At 35.7% G+C, this 26749-nt stretch overlaps 1 protein-coding gene across 10 annotated transcripts in view; it reads left to right on the forward strand.

Annotated features, from left to right (window-relative positions):
• The window catches only part of ARHGEF38 (Rho guanine nucleotide exchange factor 38), a 127145-nt gene that overhangs the window by 27826 nt on the left and 72570 nt on the right, over nucleotides 1-26749 (forward strand). For all 10 annotated transcript variants that reach the window (XM_074272739.1, XM_074272741.1, XM_074272747.1 and 7 more), the window contains one exon: nucleotides 5611-5798. In XM_074272739.1, the coding sequence (XP_074128840.1) occupies nucleotides 5611-5798 (188 nt within the window). The remainder of the gene's footprint in view (nucleotides 1-5610; nucleotides 5799-26749) is intronic.

Genomic DNA, 26749 nt, shown 5'->3' on the forward strand with positions numbered 1-26749 from the left:
GGTTCTAGTTTATTGCCATTACATATGATGTTTACTTAAGGTTTTAAATATATGCTCCTTATTATTTTAAGGAATAGTCCATTTATTCCTATACTCTCAAGCGTTTTTAGCAGGAATGGATGTTGGATTTTATCAAATGCTTTTTCTGCATCTATTGAGATGATCATATGGTTTTTATTAATTTGTTTATTAATATGGTTAATTATACTAATAGTTTTCCTATTATTAAACCAGCCCTGCATTCCTGGTATAAATCCCACTTGGTCATAGTGTATTATCCTGGGGATGATTTTCTGAAGTCTATTTGCTAATATCTTATTTAAGATTTTAGCATTAATATTCATTAAGGAAATTGGTCTATAGTTTTCTTTCTCAGTTTTCAATCTACCTGGTTTAGGTATCAGTACCATGTCTGTGTCATAGAAGGAATTTGGTAGGACTCCTTCAATCCCTATTTTTTCAAACAGTTTATATAGCATTGGAGTTAGTTGTTCTTTAAATGTTTGGTAGAATTCACCTGTAAATCCATCTGGTCCTGGGGACTTTTTCTTAGGAAGTTGGTTAATAGCTTGTTCTATTTCTTTTTCTGAGATGGGACTATTTAGACTACTTACTTCTTCCTCTGTTAATCTGGGCAAGCTATATTTTTGAAGGTATTCTTCCATTTCATTTAAGTTATCGAATTTATCGGCATAAAGTTGAGCAAAGTAGCTCCTAACTATTGTTCTAATTTCCTCTTCATTAGTGGTGAGTTCACCCTTTTCATTTTCAAGACTAACAATTTGCTTTTTCTCTTACCTTTTTTTAATCAGGTTTACTAAGGGTTTGTCTATTTTGTTGGTTTTTTCATAGAACCAACTCTTAGTTTTATTAATTAATTCAATAGTTTTTTTACTTTTAATTTTATTAATCTCACCTTTTATTTTTTGAATTTCAAGTTTTGTGTTTGGGGGTTTTTAATTTGTTCCTTTTCTAGCAATTTGAGTTGTAAGCCCAATTCGTTGACCTTCTCTTTCTCTATTTTATGCAAGTAGGCCTGTAGAGATATAAAACTTCCCCTTATTACTGCTTTGGCTGTATCCCACACATTTTGGTATGATGTCTCATTATTGTCATTCTCTTGGGTGAAGTTATTAATTATGTCTATGATTTGCTGTTTTACCCAATCATTCTTTAGTATAAGATTATTTAATTTCCAATTATTTTTTGGTCTATTTTCCCCTGGCTTTTTATTAAATGTAATTTTGATTGCATTGTGGTCTGAAAAGGATACATTTACTATTTCTGCCTTACTGCATTTGATTTTGAGGTTTTTATGCCCTAGTATATGATCAATTTTTGAATAGGTTCCATGAACTGCTGAGAAGAAAGTATACTCCTTTCTGTCTCCATTTAGCTTTTGCCAAAGATCTATCATATCAAACTTTTCTAGTATTCTATTTACCTCTTTGACTTCTTTCTTATTTATTTTGTGGTTTGATTTATCTAATTCTGAGAGTGCAAGGTTGAGATCTCCCACTATTATAGTTTTGCTATCTATTTCCTCTTGCAGCTCTCTTAATTTCTCTTTTAAGAATTTAGATGCTGCACCACTTGGTGCATATATGTTTAATATTGATACTGCTTCATTATTGATGCTGCCCTTTAGCAGGATATAATGCCCTTCCTTATCTCTTTTAATTAGATCAATTTTTGTTTTTGCTTGATCTGAGATGAGGATGGCTACTCCTGCTTTTTTGGTTTTGCCTGAAGCATAATAGATTCTGCTCCACCCTTTTACTTTTAGTTTGAATGTCTCACCCTGTTTCAGGTGTGTTTCCTGTAAACAACATATAGTAGAGTTCTGACTTTTAATCCAGTCTGCTAACAGCTTCCTCTTTATGAGGCAGTTTACCCCATTCACATTTATGATTAAAATGACTAATTCTATATTGCTTGCCATCCCTGCTTATGCTTTTCTCCTTTCCTTCCTTCTTACCTCCCCTACCCAGTATTAAACTTGTGAACACCACTTGCTTTTCATATCCCTCCCTTTTTAGTATCCTTCCCCCACCTTAAATTTCCTCCCCTTATTTTACCCCTTTTCCTCCAAATTTCTGTATTCCCTCCCCCTTAGTTTACTCCTTCCCTTTCACTTTTCAATGAAGTAGAAGAAGTTTCACCATAAACAGAATATGTCTATTGATACACGCTATGTTCATCTCCCTCCTTTCTTTCTCTCAGATACATTAGGTTACCTTTGCCTCTTCATGAGATGTAGTACCACCACTTTACACTTTTTTATGATATAATTTCCTTTCCACCTCTAGTTTCTAAGATAAATTGTACATATGTTCTTTACATATTTTTATGGCAGAAGCATAGTTCTCAAGATTTCTTTATACCTTTTTATAAATCTCTTGAGTTCTGTATTTGAAGATCAAACATTTTGTGTAGATCTGATTTTTTTCATCAAGAATAGATGGAATTCATTTATTTCATTAAATGTCCATCTTCTTCCCTGGAAAACGATGCTCATTCTTGCTAGTAAGTTATTCTTGGCTGCATACCAAGTTCCTTAGCCTTTTGGAATATCATGTTCCAGGCCCTTCGTTCTTTTAATGTGGATGCTGCTAGATCCTGGGTTATCCTTATTGTGGATCTTCCATATCTGAATTGCTTTTTTCTAGCAGCTTCCAATATCTTTTCCTTTGTCTGATGGTTCTTGAACTTGGCCACTATATTTCTTGGCGTTTTGATTTTAGGGTCCCTTTCAGTAGGTGATCGATGAATTTTTTCAATGTCTATTTTACCCTCTGTTTCCAGAACGTCTGGGCAGTTCTCTTTGATAATTTCCTCGAAAATAGTGTCCAAGCTCTTTTTTTCCTCACATTTTTCAGGGAGTCCGATTATTCTCAAATTGTCTCTCCTGGATCTGTTTTCCAGGTCTATTGTCTTTCTGATAAGGTACTTGACATTCTTTTCAATTGTTTCATTTCTCTGGTTTTGCTTGACTACTTCTTGGTTTCTCCTTGAGTCATTCATTTCTACTTGTTCCAGTCTAATTTTCAATGATGTATTTTCTTCATTCACTTTTTTTATATCTCTTTGTAATTGTCCAATTGAGTTTTTATCTTCTATGGAATTTTTTTTCCATTTTATCCATTTTATTTTTTAGAGAGCTGATTTCTTTTTCCAGCTCACTAATCCTGTTTTCCTTGGAGTTGTTTACCTTTTCCAGCTCACTAATCTTGTTTCTCAATGATTTGATTTCTTTATCCACTCTGTCTTTGAATGCATGGGATGACTTCTCCAGGCTCTCTTGCCAAGCTTCCCTTTCCTTTTCCCATTTCTCTTCTAGCTCTCTTGTGAGAGCCTTTTTGATTTCCTCTATGAGATTCTTTTGTATTGAGGAGCAGCTCATATCCCCCTTAGGGGATTCCTCTGGGGACAGTCTGTTTTTAGTCTCCTCAGTATTTGAAGTCTGCTCCCTCTCCACACAGAAGCTGTCAATGGTTAGAGCCCTTTTGAATTTTTTGTTCATTTTGTCAGAGTAGGAATCGAAGAAAACAAATTGACAAGAGAAACAATTGGTCTGTTTTGTGGGGGATGGGGCTGGATGGTATTAATGGGCTTCCTCTACAGACTGGGGGTGGGGCAGCAGAGAGCCACTAACAGAACAGCAATGACTGTACTGAGTCTGCGCTCTGAGGCTCTGAGAACGCACTGAGTCAGTCCAGGTGGGGGTTGGGAGTGACCGGGCTCTGAGAGACTCTGGCTTTCTGGGGTTTTAATCTTCACCTCTGGTGTTTACACCCTCTCCGCTGCTCCTAGCTGGCTGCCAAGACGGAATATCCACACGGGGGAAAAAGTCTTTTCGCAGAAACGGCAGAGATCGTACCCCTCCCCCTCAGGTCTGAGCTGTGAGAGCTGCCTGTCTCACTCTGGCTTGCCTGCCCTCAATCTGCGCCCAGTCTGATTGACCCTCCCCCAAGCAAACACAGACCTTTTCTGGCGACTTTCAAGGATGTCTTCTCTTGGTGATTATTTGTGGATTTCTTTCTGGGTCAAGCATTAAGTCTGAGGCTTGTCATGAAGTAAGTTCTGAGAAAAAATGAGGAGCTCAAGCAGCTGTCTGCCTCCATGCCGCCATCTTGGCCGGAAGTCCTCAAAAATGCAAGTTTTGAAAAGAAGAAGTTAAAGAAAAGGGAGGGATCAGCACAAAACCATTACCTGAACAGTATGGTGGGAAAAGCACTGGCTTTAGACTCATCTCAGAGGGCATGGGCTCAAAGCCTACCTGTGATACTATTGCTTGACATTGGGCAACTTACTTGAACTTCAGTGCTCCTTAAGCTTCTACTTTCTTTCCTTTAAGATTAGAAATCAGTCTGCTTTTTTTTTTTTTTTCAGTTTCTCTGATTTGGAGATAAAATACAAAGATCATAGGACCATAAGAATCATAGATAGTTAAGTCTTTAAAAAAACTTATTGGTCATCTTCATTCAGCAGATTAGGAAACTGAGGCCTAGAGAGGTTAAGTGAATTTGCTCAAAGTCACACAAATATTAAGTGAAAAAGGTAGTTTAAAAATGTATGTCCTTGGGGCAGCTAAATGGCATAGTGAATAGTGTTCTGGTTCAAGTCAGGAGGACTTGAATTCAAATCTGGTCTCAGACACATAACACTTCCTAGCTGTGTGACTTTGGGCTAGTCACTTAACTTTAATTACCCTGCAAAAAAAGGAAAGAAAGAAATATAGGTCTTCTAAAAGCCAGTGTACTTTCTAGTGTAGAAAGGAAAAATACCTTTATTAATAAACATGAACTATGTATTGGGTCCTGCACCAAGGGCTTTATAAATATTATCTCACAGGACCCTCACAACAACCCATGGAAAATAGATGGTATTATTATCCTCATTCTACAGTTGAGGAAACTGAAACAGAGAGGTTAAATGAATGATTGCTCAAAATCTGAGACCGGATACATTAAATGTTTAGTTTTTGTACTAGACAACTGATGGAATCCACTCCAGGGCAGGGCCTAGCAACCTATGGGCCCTTAATAAGTCTAAATTAAGTTAAAGGAGCTTTTAACAATGTAGTTTGGTTTTTTATATTATCAGTGGATAAAGCTAGAGAACATCCACCTTAATACCAAAAACAAACATGATTGGGAATTTTTAGTTTTACTACAGTAAATTGCCCTTAATTTAAAGTCATTTAAACCTGTTAAAACCAAGGCCAACTCATCAGCAAGGGTTTCTAAAACAGAGTTTTCATTTTTTGTGAACCCAACTTGGGAGTGTGTGGGGTGTTCACAAAGAAGTAGCACTATTTTTAACATAAGTAAGTTCTACTGCCTTCACGCGTTGCTCCTTTGTGAAGCTTCCCATTGTCACCACCAGCTTCTCTCACCCTCCCCCCCATCCTCCTTCATAGCTGCTCAGTGTCAGGGCCTGGCAAGAATGGCAGCAAATCAGTGCCTAGGAACACATCTGTGAGATGCTTCAAATTTGTTTCATTGCTATGAATAATCCAGGAGATGCATTGTTAGCGATGAATAGGAAAAAAAAAGGCATCCAAGCCCTCCCCAGAAGGTCTTATTGCTACATTTTTTAATTTAACAGAAAAGATGATGCCCCAAACTGGAGCCTCTGCACCTGGGCCCCCAGCCCAGGATGAACAGCAACAGATAAGGAGAATGATGGCAAAGAGGTCGAACATCATCAAAGAACTGATACAGACTGAAAAGGACTATCTCACTGACCTGGAGCTATGCATTAGGGAAGTAGTTCAGCCCCTGAAAACCAAGCAGGTAAAAGGTTTCTTCTTTTATTGTCAATTTCTGCCCCTCTTCCCCCCAGATTCTAAAGGAGGAGTCCAAATGCATCAGTCCTTGCAGATGGAAAGGTGGGGGAAGGGATGGCTGTCATTGGTCCTGTGTATGGCTTCCCATAGAGTGTTTGTTTGCACAAGGCTTTGTCCTAAAAGAATGTTAACTATGAAAACCTAAAGGTTTCTTTTCCTAAAGAACCTTTATTTGAACAATCTGAAATTTTGAAGCCTATGAAAAGGAAATTTTACTTCATTCTCAACTCCTTCCTCATCCCAACACCCTTCTCTTCTCCCAGGGCGTAACATTTCCCTTGTGGGATTCTGATGAAACTGGTGAGATTGTTCAGGCAATGGTTTTGGAATTGTCTGGGTGTGATGTCCTGTGGACAGTAGTACAATTTGATGATGATCTATAGAAAGGGCCCTAAGATTGGAGCAGAAGATTTATTTACACAATAATAATAACAAGAACAATAATAGCATAACTGTACAGTACTCAGTACAGTGTCTGACAAGTACAGTAATTCTGAAAGATGGGTACTGTTATTATCGTCCCTCTTTTACAGATAGGAAATTCAAATTAAGTAGCTCTCCTAAAATCACAAAGTAGAAGTATCTGACACTGGATTTGAATTCAGTTTCTCCAGATTCCAAGTTCATTACTCTGTCCATGTGCTCCCTAACTGCTTAATGATTTTTGTTCAGTCTTTTTCAGTCCTATCTAACTCTTTGTGACATCATTTGGGGTTTTCTTCACCAAGATGTTGCAGTGGTTTGCCATTTCCTTCTTCAACCTGAATAATAATAGTGTTTATACAGCATTTTAAGATCTACAAAGTACTCTGGCAGCTAGGTGGCATAATAAAACACCAGGTTTGGACTCAGGAAGATGCATCTCCCTGAATTCAAATCTGGCCTCAGACTTGTACTACCTATGTCACCCTGGGCAAATCACTTTACCATGTTTGCCTCAGTTTCCTCATCTATAAAATGAATTGTAGAGGAAATAGCAAACCAATCTATGTCTTTGCCAAGAAAAACCCCAAATAGGATTACAAAGAATCAGGTGTGACTGCACAACTTTACATACATTATCTTATCTGATCTTCATAACTCCACAAAGTAGGTGATATTATCTCCATTTCACAAATGAAGAAAATGAAGCTAAAAAATAGTTAAATGACTTATTCTGGGTCACACAGCTAATAAGTATATGAAGAAGCACTTTTGAAGGCTCAGATCTTCCTGATTTGAGGTCCAACACTATATATACTGCACTATCTAGCTGTTTGACTTCTATTTCTGTCAGTGATTGCTCTGTGACCCTGAGAAAGACATTGATTTTTTTTTCTCAACTTGTTTCTTCATCTTATAATATAGGAGGTTCAGACAATGTAAGATTTTTCAATGTTTTTGTGTTCAAGCACCCTTTTGGAGTAATGATGAAATCTATGGACCCTTTCTCAGAATAATGCTTTCAAATGCATAAAATTATATATATATACATATAATATAGTATATATATATCACAAAGGTAACCAATAATAATAAAAATATAATATAAATTATAATAAAAATAATTATTAAAATATATTTTTAAATGAACCTTAATTTAAGAATCTCTGGAATAGATGATCTTAAGATCCCTTTCAGGAGAAATGATCAAGAAATGAGAAGAAAAAATATCACCTAATTTGAGGATTATTTAGCCTAAACTAAAGACTATTATTTTTAGACTGAATAGAATATAAAGATTTTCTCTCTAGTAAGGCTAGCTCTAAATTAATTTTGAGGTACAGGCAAATCTATCATTGCCTTATTGTCACTTTCTTGATCCCTTTCCCATATTTTATTGTATGTTATTTTCAACAAATCCCTGTTTAAAGTAGAGTTCTGGGGGAAGCATAAGAGGTCCCTGAAACTTGGCCATGACAGAAAAATTCTATAGCAGTAGGAGCCCAAGTCACAGTCATAATAAAAACCTGTCCTCTGGCTTGATTGCTAGAAATTACCTAAAATTTTCCTTGTGAGCTTTTCTTTATTTTTCCAATAAAATCAGGAAATCAATGGAATTTTAAAAGTTTGAGGGGTCATCTAGTACAGGAGTATTAAATATACAAACTCCTAAGTATTGCTCAAATCAGAATAAAATATAATTGGGGAATGTTTAACAAAATAAATAAAAATATAATAAAACATTGATGACATTACATTATAAAACAAAGTCAATATGCAGCCAAGGATTCATATGTATGGTTTAGTAGCTTCTCTTCTATTTGGGTTGAACAGCACTGTTATAGAGTTTAATATTGAGGAGTATCAAATCTTGGGATGGGAATTCAAAAAAATCATGGGCCCATGTACAGAACTAGAGATATATCACAAAAGCTGTTCATTTGAAAAAGATTCTATAGGTTGTAGTAAGTTATAAATTGAATACAAATGGCAGTGGGAGGCAGACCAACAAACAAACAAAAAAAATTAGTTCTAGATAGAGGTATCAGGTTATAGTGAAAAAGATGCTCTAGTCAGAAGATACAGGTTCAGTCACACCTCTGATGCTTCCATCCTAGGTGCCATTGAGCAAAACACTTATAAAAAGCGCTGGACTAGCTGGAATCCTGCTAACTCTAGATTTAAGATCCCCAGCTTTTTAAATAGAAGTTAGATTGAAAATATTAATTTCCATTTCTTTAGTCAGATTATATTTGGTATATTTTGTTCTGGGAATAATATTTTAGAAGAACATTGATGAGATGAAACTCCTCCAGAGGAGAGGGCTCTGGAATTCATTTCAGTACAACAGATGTTCATGTCCATGTGCCTACTATGTACAAGACACTGTGTTAAGTGTAAGAGAGAAACAAACAAACAAACAAACAAACAAACCTGCCCCCCAAAAGTTTTCATTCTAGGTATGAAGATGAGTAAATTTAAAAGTATATATACAAAGTGATTTCCAGAGGAAGGCTAAACCTAAGATATGGTTAGAAAGAAACTAGGAATCCTTTGAGGCAGAAGGTAGGGTGGAATGCATTCTAAGTATGGTAGATCATTGATATAAAGTCTTGGATATAAGAAATGGAAGTCCATGTATAGGGAACAGCCAACAAGCCAATTCAGTGCATAAGTAGAAGGTAGCAAGAAGAGTAAGATAAAATTAGATTGGAGAGGTAAGAGTCCGATTTTGGAGATTTTTAAATATAGAGTAAGAAAAAGAAGCAAAAGGAAAATATTGAAGATTATTAGACAAAGGGACAACATAGTCATATCTTTTTTTTTAATTTATTTTTTATTTATTTAATTTTTTTTTTTTAGGAAAATCAGTTTGATAGTTGTAGAAGGATTGGGGAAGGAAAACTAGAAGCAGGAAAATCCTTTAGAGGACTATTATCTCAATCCAGTGAGAAGCGATGAAAAGTCTGAACTATGCTGGGGGATACATGAGGGCAAAGAAAGAGACACAGAAAGTGAATGTTATGAATTTAAGATTAATGAGATTTAGAAACTAATTGAATATGGGAGAAGAAGAAGAAAGAGTTAAGGATGGCTTCAGTACATTTGAAGATTGTTTTATGAGGCAGTATATATGGGGGAAAAAAGCCACTGATCTCACAATCAAGGAAGCCAGGTTCAAATCCCAACTCTTAAATTTAGAACTTGGATGGTTTTGGGAAAAGAACCTAAATTCTTTGTGCCCCAGTTACCTCAATGAAGGGGTTACATTAGATGGGTTGTGAGATATCTTGTAGCATTAGATTTATGCTAAAAGGATTAGTTGAAGATATATGTAGTCTAGAGAGGAGAAAATTTGGTTGGGACATGTCTAAAATATTTGAAAGGCTTTTTATTTCTTTTTTTCTTTTGTTCCTAATATTTTTTTATTTCATTAAATATTGCCAATTGTGTATACATTTTTTAACATTTATTTTTAAAAGTTTTGAGCTCCAAATTCTCTCTCCCTCCTAACCCTCTCCTATCCCATGAGAAGATAAGCAATATGATATTTGTAAGGGTAAAAAGCCTCTAGAAGCAAGGAATGCAGTTCAAGGCATGTGGGAGGACCTGAGGGATGAGAGGTTCTGAGGCCCAGGCGAGTCCTACATAGAGGCGGTGTCTGATTCCAGGTACCACGCCTCCCTCCTTAGTGCTCTCAAAGCCTAGCACGCCTCCCTCCTTCTTCTCAGGCCAATCACATTATGCCAGGTTCCTAGAAGACTTCCGGTATAAATATGTGCTATCTCAGAATAAAGTTCTCTTTTGCTTCACCCCTACCTAATGGTGGTCTGTCTCTATGGGATCCGGGTTGGTGCCCAAAGACGGGTAAGTGTGACCTAGCCCTGCCGTCAACGGACGGGTATTAAGAGTAGCTCTAAGGGGAGCTACCAGATTAGAGTAGTCCATAGGGGTGTAACAATATTGATCATACAGGTGAAGTCAAGCAAAATCTATTTCCATGTTAGTCATGTTGTAAAAGAAAACACATTTTAAAGAAACAAGAAAAATAAAGAAAATTTTCAAAAGTATGTTTCAATCTGCACTCAGCATTCATCAGTTTTCTCTTGGAGGTAAATAACATTTTTCATCATGGGTTTTTGAAATTGTTTTGTATTGATCAGAGTAGCTAAGTCTTTCATAGTTGCCTATACTTAAAATATTACTGTTACCGTGTACAATGTTCTTCTGGTTCTGCCCATTTCACTTTGCATCAATCCATATAAATCTTCCCAGGTTTTTCTGAAACCATCCTGTTCATCATTCTCATAGCACAATAGTATTCCATTACACTCATATCCTTGTTTACCTATTCCCCATCTAATAGGTATTCCCTTGATTTCCCATTCTTTGCCAGCACAAAAAGAATTGCTATAAATAGTTTTGTATAAGTAGGTCTTTTTAAAAATTTTCTTTGACCTCTTTGGGATACAGGATAATAGTGTTTTTGCTGGATCAAAGTGTTAACACAATTTTATAGCCCTTTGAACATATTTCCAAATTGTTTTCCAGAATGAATGGACTGTTCACAACTTTAACAACACTGTATTAGTGTTCCAATTTTTCCACACAACCTACAGCATTTGTCTTTTTTCTATTGTGTTGTTAACCAGTCTGAAAGATGTGAAGTTGTTTTAATTTGCATTTCTCAAATCAGTAGCTATTTAGAGCACTTTTTTATTTATTATTTTTTTTCACAGTGTATATGCATGATTTTTTATAATATTATCCCTTGTATTCATTTTTCCAAATTATCCCCTCCCTCCCTCTACTCCCTCCCCTTGATGACAGGCAATCCCATACATTTTATATATGTTACAATATAACCTAGATACAATATATGTGTGTAAATACCATTTTCTTGTTGCACATTAAGTATTAGATTCCAAAGGTATAAGTAACCTGGGTAGATAGACAGTAGTGCTAACAATTTACATTCACTTCCCAGTGTTCCTTCTCTGGGTGTAGTTGTTTCTGTCCGCCATTGATCAGCTGGAAGTGAGTTGGATCTTCTTTATGTTGAAGATATCCACTTCCATCAGAATACCTCTTCATACAGCATTGAAGTGTACAGGGATCTTCTGGTTCTATTCATTTCACTCAGCATCAGCTGATGTAAGTCTCTCCAAGCCTCTCTGTATTCCTCCTGTTGGTCATTTCTTATAGAACAATAATATTCCATAACATTCATATACCATAATTTACCCAACCATTCTCCAATTGGTGGGCATCCATTCATCTTCCAGTTTCTAGCCACTACAAAAAGAGCTGCCACAAACATTTTGGCACATACAGGTCCCTTTCCGTAGAGCACTTTTTAAATGAGACCATTGATAGCTTTGATTTCTTTTTCTTATGAAAACTCATTCATATCTTTTGACTATTTATCAACTGGAAAATGGTTTGTATTTTTGTAAATTTGACTCTTGCCCAGGGTTATTCAAGCTAGTAAATATCTGAGGTCAGAATTGAACTCAGGAAAATGAGTCTTCCTTATTCTCCAGACTCAGTACTCTCTCCTATATCACCTAGCTATCTATTGTTATTGTGTATTATAATCTATGCCACTGATCCACCCATCTATTTATTAACCAGTACCAGATTATTTTAATGAAAATTGCCTTGAAATACAGTTTGAAATCTGGAACTGCTAGATCATTTTCCTTTACATATTTTTCATTGATTCCTTTAATATCCCCCCTCCCAGGCTGGGATTAAGTGACTTGCCTAAGGTCACACAGCTAGGAAGTGGATTCCTTTAATATTTTTTACCTTTCATTCTCCTAGATGAATTTTGTTACTATTTTTATTTTTAGCCCTATCAACTAATTCTTTGGGAATTTGATTGGCAAGGCACTGAATAAATAAGCCAATTTAGGTTGAAGTGTTATTTTTATTATATTGACTAAAACTGCCTATGAGCCATTCATATTTCTTCAGTTCCTTAGATCTGTCTTTATTTGTGCGAAAAGGGTTTTGTAATTAGTTCATATAATCCCTGTGTTTGTCTTGGCAGGCAGACTCTCAAGTATTTTTATTGTCTGCCATTATTTTAAATGAAATTTCTTTTCCTATGTCTTGTTGCTGGATTTTGTTGGTAGTATATAGAAAATCTAATGATTTGTGTGGGTTTATTTTATATCCCACAACTTTGCTAAATTGTTCATCATTTCAACAAGTTTTTAAGTTGATTCTTTAGGATTATTTAAATATACCATCAGATCATCTGCAAAGAGTATATAATTTTGTTTCTTCATTGCTTATTCTAATTCTTTAAATTTCTTTTTTCTTTTATTACTGTACCTAGCATTTTAATACAATGTGGAATAATAGTAGTAGATTACTCCAATATTATTAGGAAGGCTTCAAGTTTATCCTCATTAGAAAAAAAAAAGTTTGCTTTGGATTTAAGATAGACACTACTATTATTTTAAGAAAAGCTCCATTCATTGCTATGATTTCTAGTGTTTTTAAAAGTGATGGGGGTGAACTCTGAAACTGTGTTTCATTTAATCTGTAAAAGAAGGGAGATTTGGAGTCTCAGGCTTTGGTTATATACCAGAAATTTTGGTGTCTCATTGTTATCATTCTCTTTAATGATATTATTTTCCTATGATTTGTTCATTGATCCACTTGTTATTTAGAATTAGATCATTTAGTTTCCAAATTTTTTTTTTTTTTGGCTGAGGCAATTGAGGTTAAGTGACTTGCCCAGGGTCACACAGCTAGGCAGTATTAAGTGTCTGAGTCCAGATTTGAACTCAGGTCCTCCTGACTTCAGGGCTGGTGCTTTATTCACTGTGCCACCTAGTTGTTCCCCAATTAATTTTTAATCTATGCTTCCACAGTCCTTTTGTGGAAGCAACTTTTATTGTATTATTGCCTGAAAAGGGTATATTTAATATTGCTGCTTTTTCTACATTTTGTTGTAAGGTTTTACACCATAATATATGGTCAATCTTTGCAAAGATACCATATATAGCTGAGAAGAAGATATATTACTTTCAGTTTCCATTAAGTTTTTTCCAGAGGACTATTATATCTGATTTCCTAAAACTGCAATCTCCTTAATCTTTTTTTTTTTTTTTTTTTTTTTTTTATGGCTAGTTTCATCTAAATTGAATTCCTTCATTAGAATAGTTTTACAATTTTCTTCTATTATTTATTTAACATTTCCTTTAAGAATTTGAATGCTATGCCATTTGATGGGTATATGTTTAGTTGTGGCTCCCCACTCAGAAATCACTATTACCAGTCACTCCTAATTCCCAGGCCCTCAGAAAAATCTCTGGCCACTGTCTAGTACAGTGCTTCTACCAATCTTACCTCAATCAGAGGTCTTCAGAAATCTTTGGCCACCACTTCATCGAGCACCTGAGGACAGTCACATGCAAGCTTAGAATATTTTATTCCACATGTTCATATCCTACCCTTCTGGGCCCCTGCTCATTCTTAGTTAACTCCTAGTAAAAACTCCTCCTACTTCGTGGTCCCCACAGCTTATATCAGGTCTCTGAGGTCACATGCATAGCCAATTAGAGAAAGAGATGCCTTCCATAGATGATGCAGATCTCAATGGGACCAGAGCTCCTGCCCACGAGTCAGTCCTTGCTGATCACAGAAAACCACATCTGGAGATCTCAGGCCTCAAGGCTTCTGTACTTCCTTATTGCAGTGTCTGTGCTTCCTCTTCGGACCCTTCCATTTAGTATTGACATTACACTTCACTGTGTATGGTATCTGATCAAGATGTAGTTTCCACATTTTTCTCTTATAATTAGGTTTATTTTTTATTTTGTTTTGCTTGAGATTATGATTGCTATCCATGTCTTTAAAATTTTAGCTAAAGTGCAAGAGATTTTGCTTTAACCCCTTTTTTTTTTAACCTGTATGTCTGTTTCAGGCATATTTCTCGTACACAATATATTGTTGGATTCTCATTTTTAATACATTCTGTTATCCATTTCCATTTTATGGATGAATTCATCCCATTCACATTCACAGTTATGATTGCTAACCATGCATTTCTCTGCACCTATTTTCTCCTGTTTATCCTTTTTTTAATCTCTTTTAATCCTGTGCTTCCTTTAAAGTTTGCTTTCTGATCAATATCTTTTTTTTTTTAATCTGTTCTCCCTTTTATCAACCTCATCCCTTTTTTTATTCCTTTTTCCTCTATATATTCTTTGGGTAAAATAGATTTCTATACTCAACTGAGTGTCTTTATACATTTCTCCTCTTTGAACCAATTTAGATGACAATGAGGCTCAATGTTGCGCCTTACTCCATTTTCCTGTGCACTGTAAAAACTCTTCTTTGGACACTTCTTTCATGTGGAATGATTTTTCTAATTCCTCCTCTCCTGCCCTCTTCTCCCAGTATATTCCTCTTTCTTACCAATCCATTTTTAACGTCATCCCAACACAATTAACTCACTTCTATACCCTCTGAATATATAAAATCATTCTGCCTCTGTAATGACAAAGTTATTAGAAGTTACATTTATTATCTTTTTCACATAGAAACATAAACAGTTTAACTGTAGAAAAGTCCTTTATGATTTCTCTTTCATGTTTACTTTCATATGCTTCTCTTGAGTCTTTTATTTGAAAGTTAAAATTTCTAATCCACTCTGGTGTTTTCATCAGGAATGTTTGAAAGTCCTCTGTTTCATTAAATATCCATTTTTCCCCTTGAAGGATTATACTCAGCTTTGCTTCTTATCATCTTCAAACAGAGGTCCTTATATTCAGAACAATATGGACAAGAATATTGTCCTTGTCATTTAAGATTAAAAAAAGTTATCTACAATTTTTTATTGATAGGAGTAAAAACAAAATTGTCTTTTGAAATGTGAAATATATAAATGAAAAAATTTAAATACTGCATAAGTGCTAAGACTAAATGTTTCTTTCTAAAAACAAATTATAATGATATCTTTTCTTATTACATTGCCTAAATATTTCTCCTTGCATTCCTTCCTTTCCCCACTTTCAAAGAGCCCTACTGTAGCTCAAACACCTCTGCCTTCCTAACCCATCCACCTCAAGTGATCCATCAACTTCATCCTTCCCATTAACAAAATTTATAGGTATATAGGATTTGAAAAGACAGAATAGAGAATAAAATAATCAAAACCAATTATTTAAAAAAAAAAAAACAATAAACCTTGTGCTATGCTCTGTGGGTCAGACCACATGTGGACAATTATGTTTAACTCTGGGCATTACATTTAGGAAGCACTTTGACAAGGTGATGGAGCAACCAGGATAGCGAAGGGAACCATGATGAAGATCAGGTTAAGGAATTAGGAATTAGCTTAAAAAAGGGAAGTCTTGTGGAGAATATGATGTGTAATACTAGGTATTGGGTCCAATTCAGGTCTAAACAAGGAGCAACTGGATAGAAGGTACAGAAATTCAAATTTAAGATGGTTATAAAGATTGCTTGCTTGCATTTTTGTTTTTTCTTCACAGGTTATTTTTACTTTCTTTCTAAATCCGATCTTACTTATGCAACAAGATAACTGTGGGGATATGTGTTGGAACCCTGTCTTCCCAGAATCAGCCAGAGTCAGGATAATCAAAAGTCTTTATTTTTGGTCTTTTGTGGTCGAGGTCAGAAGATTAGATCTAGCAATCTCCACACCTCCTTCCTTTCTCTCCACCGCCAGGAGAATGCCTCAATTTCCTCCTTCTACTTCACCCACTCATGTCACTTCCCCTTCTTTGTCCACACCCACCGATCCAGCCAGTACAGAATAGTTGGGGAGGGTCATCCTTCAAACATGTTAATAGAGAATTGCCCAATTGGCAATTAGTCTCACGTGCTCCATTATCCAAGTGCATTTTCTCAGTTCTAGCCCTTTACAGATATGTATACATATATTGTATTTAATATATACTTTAACATATTTAACATGTACCTGCCATCTAGGGGAGGGGGTGGAGGGAAGGAGGGGAAAAGTTGAAACAGAAGTTTTTGCAAGGGTCAGTGTTGAAAATCACCCATGCATATGTTTTGTACATAGAAAGTTATAATAAAAAATGGTTATAAAGAAAATTTTTCTAATAATTAGTTATCTGGAGCTTTTCAAGCAGTGGGTAGAATCACTGGCTATGTTTTACAAGGAATTCATGATCAAGAATGAGTAGGATGTGATTGCCTTGGAGATCTCTTATAATTATGAGATTTTTGCAATTCAATGTCCTTTCAAAACTTGAACTCTTATTACTGCAGACTTTAAGAATTTAGGGTGACCTTCATGACACAATGGAGCTTCAGAGTAATCCTGTAGTAAAAGATATTTTTAATATTAGGCATAAATGAAATATTTTGATGACTTTATCAATCCTATCACCATGAAAATCATCCCCCATGAATTCAAGGTTTATATATTTATAGAGCTGACTCTTGGTCACAGTTCAGTTCTATTGAACTGCTTTAATTTCATGGAGTTTATGTGTGGGGAGTTTATGCATCTCAGAGTCCAAACAGTTCAGCCCTTTGCTTTCAGTTTAATTGAAATCTTCTCTAATTTTGGTCTATCTACACTAATGGCTTCTGACCTAGAATATACCAGGACAATTATCTAGTAATCTGTGCATTTAACTGGAAGAATAATTTTATGGGAACTGTTGGCTAGCCAAGGACCAAAATTCAACCTGCAGTCTGACTCAATTAGCTAATATGGATTCGAGCTTCACTGCAGGAATTTCACACATACAAATGAGCACTTGTAAGAAACCTGGTGGAATAAGCACTAGTTCAGACTGCACAGCTTTGTAATCTAAAAGCCAGCTGTCTAAATAAATACCATAATAATTATCCTGGCCCACTGGTTGCCAAATGTTTCTTGCCCCTAACCTCCCCTTCACCTTTCTTTCTCCTTTCTTTTCTTCCATTTTAATTTTTAAAAGGTGGGTGGGGGAGGAGGGGAGAGAAAGCAGTCCCTGCTCTTTCTTCTTAATATGTTCTACTCTATAGAAAATTGGCAAATGCTACAGATCAGGATTTAATTTATTGCTTTGTTGATTGTCTAGACCAGAAGTAGCAAGCATGAGCTCCCCTGGATGCATGCAACTCACAATGCTCCCCAGGGTGACTGAACTGGATCAAACTGCAATTTGGGGAAATGTTTAACACGATTAATAAAAATACAATAAAACAAATAATGTCAATATGCAATATGGTGGGTTTAGAAAATTGCACCCCTATTTGGGGTTTTCTTAACAAAGATATTGAAGTGATTTGCCAGTTTCCTTTTTTAGTTCATTTTATAAATGAAGAAACTGAGACAAACAAGATTAAATGAGTTGCCTAGGGTCACACAACTAATAATTATTTGAAGCTGGATTTGAACTTAGAAAGATGAGTCTTCCTGACTCCAATCCTGACATTCTATTCAATATATCTATCTAATCCAGCTCTGAGTTTCCATAATATTTCAGTATAGATCAAGGACCCAAAACCCCACATAGGGGAAATATACTACAACCTCACTAATATGACTCTCCAAGGACCAACTTGAAACAAGGTCTGTCTATCATGTATTCAGATATCAAACTTCCTGGTAGACTTGCCTTATGTGAATTATATTGTGATATCTGACTTATTTTCTCTAACCTACACTTGTTAAGCAAACTAGGCAGAAATCATGACTACTTCTCTGGCAGTTAAAACCTTTGTAATTAAAGCCTCTCAGACGTTAAATGTAAAAGCACCTCATATTAAAATAAGTCCTAAATGCCCACTTGCTCCCTGATCATATGATGAACTCTTAGGAGTTGAACTCTAATGTGATATAGTCAATTGTACATTTGGTTAAGGGATTTACAGGGTTAATATAACAAGTCCATCTTCTGAAGTTAATGTAATTTTCAGAGACTATTATATACCTGTCATTTGCAAATTTCATAGCATCATAGCTCTAAACTAGAAAGACCTCAAGAAGAAACAGGAGTTGTTAAGTGATTTAATAGAGTGCCAGGCCTGGAGTCAAGAAGGAAGACTCATCTTCCTGAGTTCAAATCTGGCTTTAGATCTTTAGCAACTGTGTGATCCTAAGTAAGCCATTAACCTTGTTTGCCTTAGTTTTCTCATCTGTAAAATGAGTTGAAGAAAATGGCTAAGAAAATCCGGGCCAAAAAGAACTGATTACAATTGAAAATGATTGAAAAATAACATTAAAAAAGCCCAAGGAAACTAAAGCACTTGCCTAAGATTAAACAGGTACTAAGATTTGAATTCAGGTTATCTCATTTCAAATCCATTTACTAGCTACCTTTTGTGATCTCCACTCTTCTTCAAATTCTCTTCATTACTATTTTACTGATTTATATGTAAATAGCTAAGTTATGTGGTAAATAGAGCTCTTTACAGAAAGATCATAGTTCAAAACTGAGCAAGTCACTTAATTTCTTTCAATCTCAGTTCCTTCATCTAAAAAATGAGAATAAAAGGGGTGGAGACAAGATGGCAGAGAGGATACATGCATCATTCTAAGCTTCCCTTCTACCCTCACTACTAATTACCAAATTCAGCCTCAGAATACTGCTTGACTAGCAAAATCCACGAATGTGGGGAGTACAACAAATTACCAGCCCAAAATAATCTCGAAGATTGCCAGAAAAGGTTTGTCCTGATTGGCGGGAGGAGGCTACTGCAGACAGGGAAGCAGAACACAGAGGCTAGCACACTGAGCAAACAGAGGGGGCGGGGGCAGCCTCTGTAGGTGGAGAATTTGCAGGGAGGACTATACCACATGTTGGCTACTCTGCTTTGGTTGCAAAGTAGTAGATCAGTAGAGAAATTACACAAATGACAAAGGTAGAGTGTACTCCAAAAAACACCAGAATTTAACAGGACCTGGCCACACCTACCCAGCACTGGAAGTGACTTAGCATGGACCACATGCAACCACATTCTGCAGCCTGAGCCTTTTGCCCAAGGAAGCAACACTTCTGCACAGCAGGAGGGCTCTGCCCTGGGACAGTGGAACTTCTGAGGCCATGCTTCTCAGGGCACTTCCACAGCTCAGCCATTGTTTGTAGCCCATTTGCAGGAAAGCTACTGTCCATCTATCTATTCCTGTTCTGCAGAGAAAGCTGGTGACCTCCTTGTCCTTAAGGCAGACCCTAAGAACTTTTTAAAAAACGAGTAAAAAATCCAAGTGAACTTTAACTAATGATAGCTTCTATACAGAAAGAGAACAGATTTCTAATCCTGAGACTGCAGACAGTCTCCAGACAAAGCCCCAAAGGGGGATGTAATCTGATCCCCATCACACAAGGCTCTCTTAGAAGAAATTATAAAAGATCTTAAAAGAGAGCTAGAAGATAAATGGGGAAAGGAAAGGGAAGCTCTGCAGGAGAGTACAGAAAAGGCATATAATGCATTAAAAGAAAAATTTGATAAAGTGGAAAAAAGAAAATAACTTCCTGAAATGTGAATTGGAAAAGGTAAACAAACTCCCAGAGAAACAGAATTTGTGAATTGGAAAAAGAAAATCACGCAGTTAAAAAAAAATTAGTGAAATGGAAAAAAATTCCATGGAACAAAATATCTCATTTAAAAACTCAATTGGAGATATACAAAAAGAAAAAAAAGCTAATGAAGAAAATAACTCATTAAAAATCAGAACCGAACAAACAGAAATGAATGATTCATTGAGACATCAAGAATCAGTCAAGCAAAACCAAAAAAAAATTTTTTTAAATTGGAAAAAATGTTAAATATCTACTTGGAAAAAACAACAGACCTGGAAACTAGATCTAGAAGAGATAATCTGAGGATTACTGGATGTCCTGAAAATTATGATGAAAAAAGAACCTAGACACTATTTTACAGGAAATCATCAAAGAGAACTGCCCAGATGTAATAGAATCAGAAGATAAAATAAGCATGGAAAAAAATTCATTGAACACCTTCTGAAAGAGACCCTAAAATAAAAACTCCAAGGAATATTATGGCTAAATTTCAGAACTATCAGTCTAAGGAAAAAATATTACAAATAGCCAGAAAAAAAACAATTCAAATACCAAGGAGCCACAATAAAGATCACTCAGAATCTAGCTGCTTCCACATTAAAGAATCAAAGGGCCTGGAATCTGATATTCTAAAAGGCAAAAGAACTTGGAATGCAGACAAGAATAAACTACCCAGCTAAGCTGAGCATTTTTTTCCATGGAAGAAGATGGACATTTAATGAAACAAGTGAATTCCATTTGTTTCTAATGAAAAAACCAGAGCTAAACAAAAAAATTTACCTCCAACTATAGGACTTAAGAGAAGCAGAAAAAGGTAAAAAGAACTTTTGAGAACTATATTTCTGTTATGGACCTACATAAAGAGTACATGTATAATTTGATTTTACTGATATAATATAAAAAAGGGAAATAGAAGTGGAAAGGAGATAGTATCAGAAAAAAGGAAAAGGGGAGATAAAAAGAGGGAAATTACATCCCACAAAGAGGCAAAGGAAACCTATCATATCTGAGGGAATTTAGGGAGGGGGAGGAACATTGTGTGAATTTTGCTATCATCAGATTTTGCTCAAAGAGAAAATAATAGACATATTTGGTTTAAAGAGGAACTTCTCTCACCACATTAAAAAGTGGGAGAGGAAAAGGGAAAAGGAAAAGAGTAATAAGGGAAAAGTATAAGAAAGGGGAAGGGACTAAAGGGTGTGGAAAGGATTCTAAAGAGGAAGAGCTGTGTGACACAAGTGATGCCCATAAGTTTAATACTGAGAAGGAGGGTAAGGGGGGAAAGAAAAAGAAAAGCATAATCTGGGGATAATAAAATGGCAAGAAAAACAGAATTAGTAGTTTTAACCATACATGTGAATGGGATGAACTCTCCCATAAAGTGGAGGTGGATAGCACACTGGATCAAAAGCCAGAATCCTACATTATGTTGTTTACAGGAAACACATTTAAAGCAAAGTAAAGGTAAAATGCTGGAGCAGAATCTATTATGCTTCAGGTGAAGTCAAAAAAGCAGGGGTAGCCATCCTTATCTCAGATCAAGCAAAAGCAAAAATTGATCTAATTAAAAGAGATAAGGAAGGAAACTATATGTCTTGCTAAAGGGTAGCATAGACAATGAAGCCATATCAATACTAAACATATATGAACTAAGTGGTATAGCATCTAACTCCCTAAAGGAGAAGTTAAGAGAGTTGCAAGAAGAAATAGACAGCAAAACTATAATAGTGGGAAATCTCAACCTTGCACTCACAGAATTAGATAAATTAAGCCACAAAACAAATAAAAAAGAAGTTAATGAGGTAAACAGAATATTAGAAAAGTTAAGTATGATAGATCTTTGGAGAAAACTGAATAGAGACAGAAAGGAGCACACTTTCTTCTCAGTAGTTCATGGAACTTATATTAAAATTGACCATATATTCGGACATAAAAGACCTCAAAATTAAATTTAGAAAGGCAGAAATAATAAGTGCATTCTTTTCAGATCACAATGCAATAAAAACTACATTCAACAAAAAGCTAGGAGTAAATAGACCAAAAAGTAATTGGAAACTAAATAATCTCATCCTAAAGAATGAATGAGTGAAACAGCAAATCATAGACACAATTAATAATTTCACTCAAGAGAATGACAATGAGACAACATACCAAAATTTGTGTGATACAGCCAAAACGGTAATACAAGGAAATTTTATATCTTTAGAGGCTTACTTGAATAAAATAGAGAGAGAAAAGAATAATGAATTGGGCCTGCAACTTAAAAACCTAGAAAAAAAGCAAATTAAAACCCTCCAATCAAATACTAAACTTGAAAGTCTAAAATTAAAAGGAGAAATTGATAAAATTGAAAGTAAAAACTATTGAATTGATAAATAAAACTAAGAGTTGGTTTTATGAAAAACCAACAAAATAGATAAACCTTTGGTAAATCTGATTAGAAAAAGGAAAGAGAAAAATCAGATTGTTAGTCATAAAAATGAAAAGGGAGAACTTTCCACCAATGAAGAAGGAAATTAGAGCAATAATTAGGAGTTACTTTGCCCAACTTTATGCCAATAAATTTGATAATCTAAGTGAAATGGATAACTACCTTAAAAAATGTGGGCTTCCCAGATTAACAGAGGAGGAAGTAAATTGCTTAAATAATCCTATTTTAGAAAAATAAATTGAATAAGCTATTAATCAATTCCCTGAGAAAAAATCTCCAGGACCAGATGGATTTACATGTGAATTCTACCAAATATTTAAAGAACAATTAACTCCAATGTTATATAAACTATTTGAAAAAATAGGGAATGAAGGAGTCCTACCAAATTCATTTTATGACACAGACATTGTACTGATACCTAATCCAGGTAGATTGAAAATAAAAAAAAGAAAATTATAGACCAATCTCTCTAATGAATATTGATGCTAAAACCTTAAATAAAATATTAGCAAAAAGATTATAGAAAATCATTGCCAGGATAATACACTATGACCAAGTAGGATTTATACCAGGAATGCAGGGCTGGTTCAATATTAGGAAAACTATTAGCATAATTGACTATATCAATAACCAAATTAACAAAAATCATCTGATCATTTCAATAGATACAGAAAAATCATTTGATAAAGTCTAACATCTATTCCTATTAAAAACACTTGAGAGTATAGGAATAAATGGACTTTTTCTTAAAATAATCAATAGCATCTATTTAAACCCATCAGTAAACATCATATGTAATGGGGATAAGCTAGAACCATTCCCAATTAGATTAGGAGTGAAACAAGGTTGCCCACTATCACAATTACTATTTAATATTGTATTAGAAATCTTATATGATGATCAATTGTGATGTATGTGGCTCTCTTCAACAATGAAATGAACCAAATCAGTTCCATTTGTTCAATAATGAATAGAATCAGCTACAGCCCGTGAAAGAACTCTGGGAAATGAGTGTGAACCACTACATAGCATTTCCAATCCCTCTTTTTTTGTCCACTTGCATTTTTGATTACCTTCTCAGGTTAATTTTACATTATTTCAAAGTCCAATTCTTCTTGTGCAGCAAAATAACTGTATGGATATGTATACATATATTGTATTTAACATATACTTTAACATATTTAGCATGTATTGGTCTACCTGCCATCTAGGGGAGGGAGTAGGGGGAAGGAGGGGAAAAGTTGGAACAGAAAGTTTTGCAAGGGTTCGTGCTGAAAAATTACCCATGCATATATCTTGTAAATAAAAGGCTATAATAAAATAAATAAAATAAAATAAAAATAAAAAGTGAGAATAATAATAGCAATATTCTTCTAAAGGTAAAATGAGATAATATTTATATAGTAAAACTTAAAATGCTATGTAATTGTTAACTATTATAATGTTTGTCTAAATGTCCATTTTATATAGAGAATATTGAATAAGCAGTGGTTTCATGGATAGAGTTCTTGACTTCAAGTCAGGAACACCTGAGTTCATAATCTACCTAAGAAATACAATGTGTAACCTCCCCTCTAATCTCTCTATATGCTTCAGTTTCCTCATCCATAAAATAATGATTATAACTAGAATTTATGTAGCTATTGTCATCTCATTTCATTCTCATAACAACCCTGGGATTTAGGTGCTATTATTATTTTGATGAGGTCAGGGAACCAAATGATGATGTGTGAAAAGTGGGATGGGAGATCCCCTTTGGTCAGAGTCATAAGTCCTATGCGAAAGAATTGGCAAACCCAAAATCTGTGTTTCAAAAAGGAATTTTATTTCCAGTGAAAAGACAGTTTGCTAAGAAGGCAGCCTTCTTAATGAGCAGGGATTATAGCAAAGGCGGGTTACACTGAAAAGAAGATATCTTCACCAGTGGGCATGGCCCTGTTTAGCATGTAGGCCCTGTCTGCTAAGATAGGTTGACTAACCTTTGATTATATCCAGTAAATTTTGGCCTGGTTGCTGGGAGCAGTTTGGGCTACTCAATATAGGACTATCAGGCCGAGATCTCTAAATGAATAAAATCACTTAACTGGGAGTTTGAGTTACTGGAAGTGGTTCCAGACTAATCTTCAAATCAATAGAGAGTGTTATTGTAGAGGGCCAGAACTCTGGAAAGGTATACTTGAATCAAGGACAGTAGGGTGCTTATAGTTAAGCACCTACTCAGTGTGACTGATGAGATAATGGTTCTCTGGTTAAACATATACTTAATGTGATACAATGTTGTAATCACTCTCGTTGGCATATACTTAGTGTGATATGGTGATGTAATGTTTCTACAATTGGCACATGCTCAGTTGCTGTAATAATGTAATCGTACTGAGGTATTTAAGGTTTAAGAGGACTGGCAACTGAGAGTCTCAGACACAGACACAAGAGAAAACTCTGGACTCCATCTTTGACCATCCTTGTGATGGCTCTCCTGCCTTCATCACTCCTCTACCTAAACCAAGGCCGGTCCAAAGATCCTCCAGAAAGCTTGTCCAGACATTACATGCAGCCACGGCCCTGTCCAAAATCTCCAACTGAATAAGACCACTTAACTGGGTTCCTTGAAAGGTGGACCTTTTTCAGAGGACAATTTGAGACTCAGGAATTTCCTCTGAGAAGAGGGACAATTTCGGGATTCACCCCCATCATTTCCCCCCAAAGATCTAAATTTACATCAATAAGGGAACTAAGGCTGAGAGGTTAAGTAATTTGTCTGGAGTCACACATCTAGTAAGTATCAGAGACAGGATATAAACTAAGGTTTTCCTAGTTTCATCATTCTATTGCACTATTTATTTGCTTTATAAAATGAAGTGGTTGGACACAGTAGCCTTCTGGGCCCCTTAATAACTCTAGTCTATGAATCTGATTATACCTCTTAGACACAATGGTCTAATTAGATGATCACAGCTAGCATTCCCCCTTGAATCTTCTCTTCTATAAATTAAACAACCCTTCTTCTTTAAACCAGTCTTTATAAAACATGGAGTTAAGAAACTTCTCCATTTTACTTGATCTCCTCTGGATTCTCTTCAGCTTATCAATGTTCTTATTAAATTATGATACCCAGAACAATACTCCAGATGAGTCTACCCAGAGCAGACAACAAAGAAATCATCTTATTCTTGGAAATTTATGCCTTTCTATAGAAAACAGTCAATTTTGCCATTTGTGTAGTCTCTCCAAGGGGATTTTATCATAGGATGCAGAATTGATGTGGTCCTAGTGGTAGAGAATTGAGGTGGGAAATCCCCTTTGGTTGGAGATGCACGTCCAATGAGAAAGAATTCAAAAACCCAAAATCTGAATGGCAAAAGGGAATTTTATTGGCACTGAGAAGCCAGCTTTGCTAGGAAGACAGACTTCTTAGTGGCAATGTCCTGTTAGAAAAAATGGCAAAGATTAACACTGAGAAGAGTACATCTTCACAAGAGTCCTGATAGACAGCCCTGCCAAGAAGAGAGCTTCCTTGGCAAGACTAATTCCTGTTTCAGACTTCTGCAGAGATTTGGAGTTCAGAATCGTCTTTTATTAGCAGTCTGAGGCTGGGGCTTCCATTCAAAATTAAATGAGAATCCCTCAATGTTGTCAATACCCCCAAGCCTAGATTTCCAGTTGAAAAGAGAGTACTTATTTTGGAGTTTCAAGCCAAGCTACTCAATAGGAATATTGGGCAAGATCTCCAACTGAATGAGACCACTTAACAACTGGAACTAGGAGTGGTCCCAGGCTAATCTTCAACTCAATAGAAGGTGAACTAGTCCCTGCCCAAGATTTCCAACTGAATGAAACCACTTAAGAGGGTGTTTTCTAGGAGAGGTATGTTTTTCACAGGGGAGAGCTTGAGACCCCAATCACTGTTTTACAGATTAAAGAGGACACAATTTCAGGGTTCACCCCTGTCAGAATGAGCTAGCCCTTTTGCTAAATTGATTTGGATTTTAATTTGGGCAGGCAGGGAACCTAACCTAAGGCATAGAATGGGGGGGGAAAAAGTGTTTAATGTAATACTCAAGATCTTATCAAGAAGAATCTTAAATTTCAGTTAAGAAATTCTCACCTCCTCACTTGCCCCTCTCCACCTCATGATCAAGGAGTTTTGTTTTGTTATTTATATGCCAATTCTTAGAACACAGTAGGTTCTTGAGAAATGTTTATTGAAATGAATGAGCTAAGCCACTGAATACTATATTCAATATTCTATTGACTAATAAAGTATGTACTGAACTTGTCCTTCTCCCCCCCCCCTCCAAGTCTCCCCTCTACTACTGTAATCAAAGCAAAACTAACTGCTGGGGCAGCTAGGTGGCACAGTGGATAAAGTAGCAGCCTTGGAATAAGGAGGACCTGGCTCATTAACTAACATTTCCTATGGAAAGAGCAAATATACGCATTGCCCTGTTTTTCCACTAAGTCATATCTATGACTTCCCAGACCACAATATTGTTCCCTAATTTAGCCTCCCATTTATGT

This window comes from Sminthopsis crassicaudata, chromosome 6, assembly GCF_048593235.1.
Source record: "Sminthopsis crassicaudata isolate SCR6 chromosome 6, ASM4859323v1, whole genome shotgun sequence".
In the NCBI taxonomy this organism is placed as follows: domain Eukaryota; kingdom Metazoa; phylum Chordata; class Mammalia; order Dasyuromorphia; family Dasyuridae; genus Sminthopsis; species Sminthopsis crassicaudata.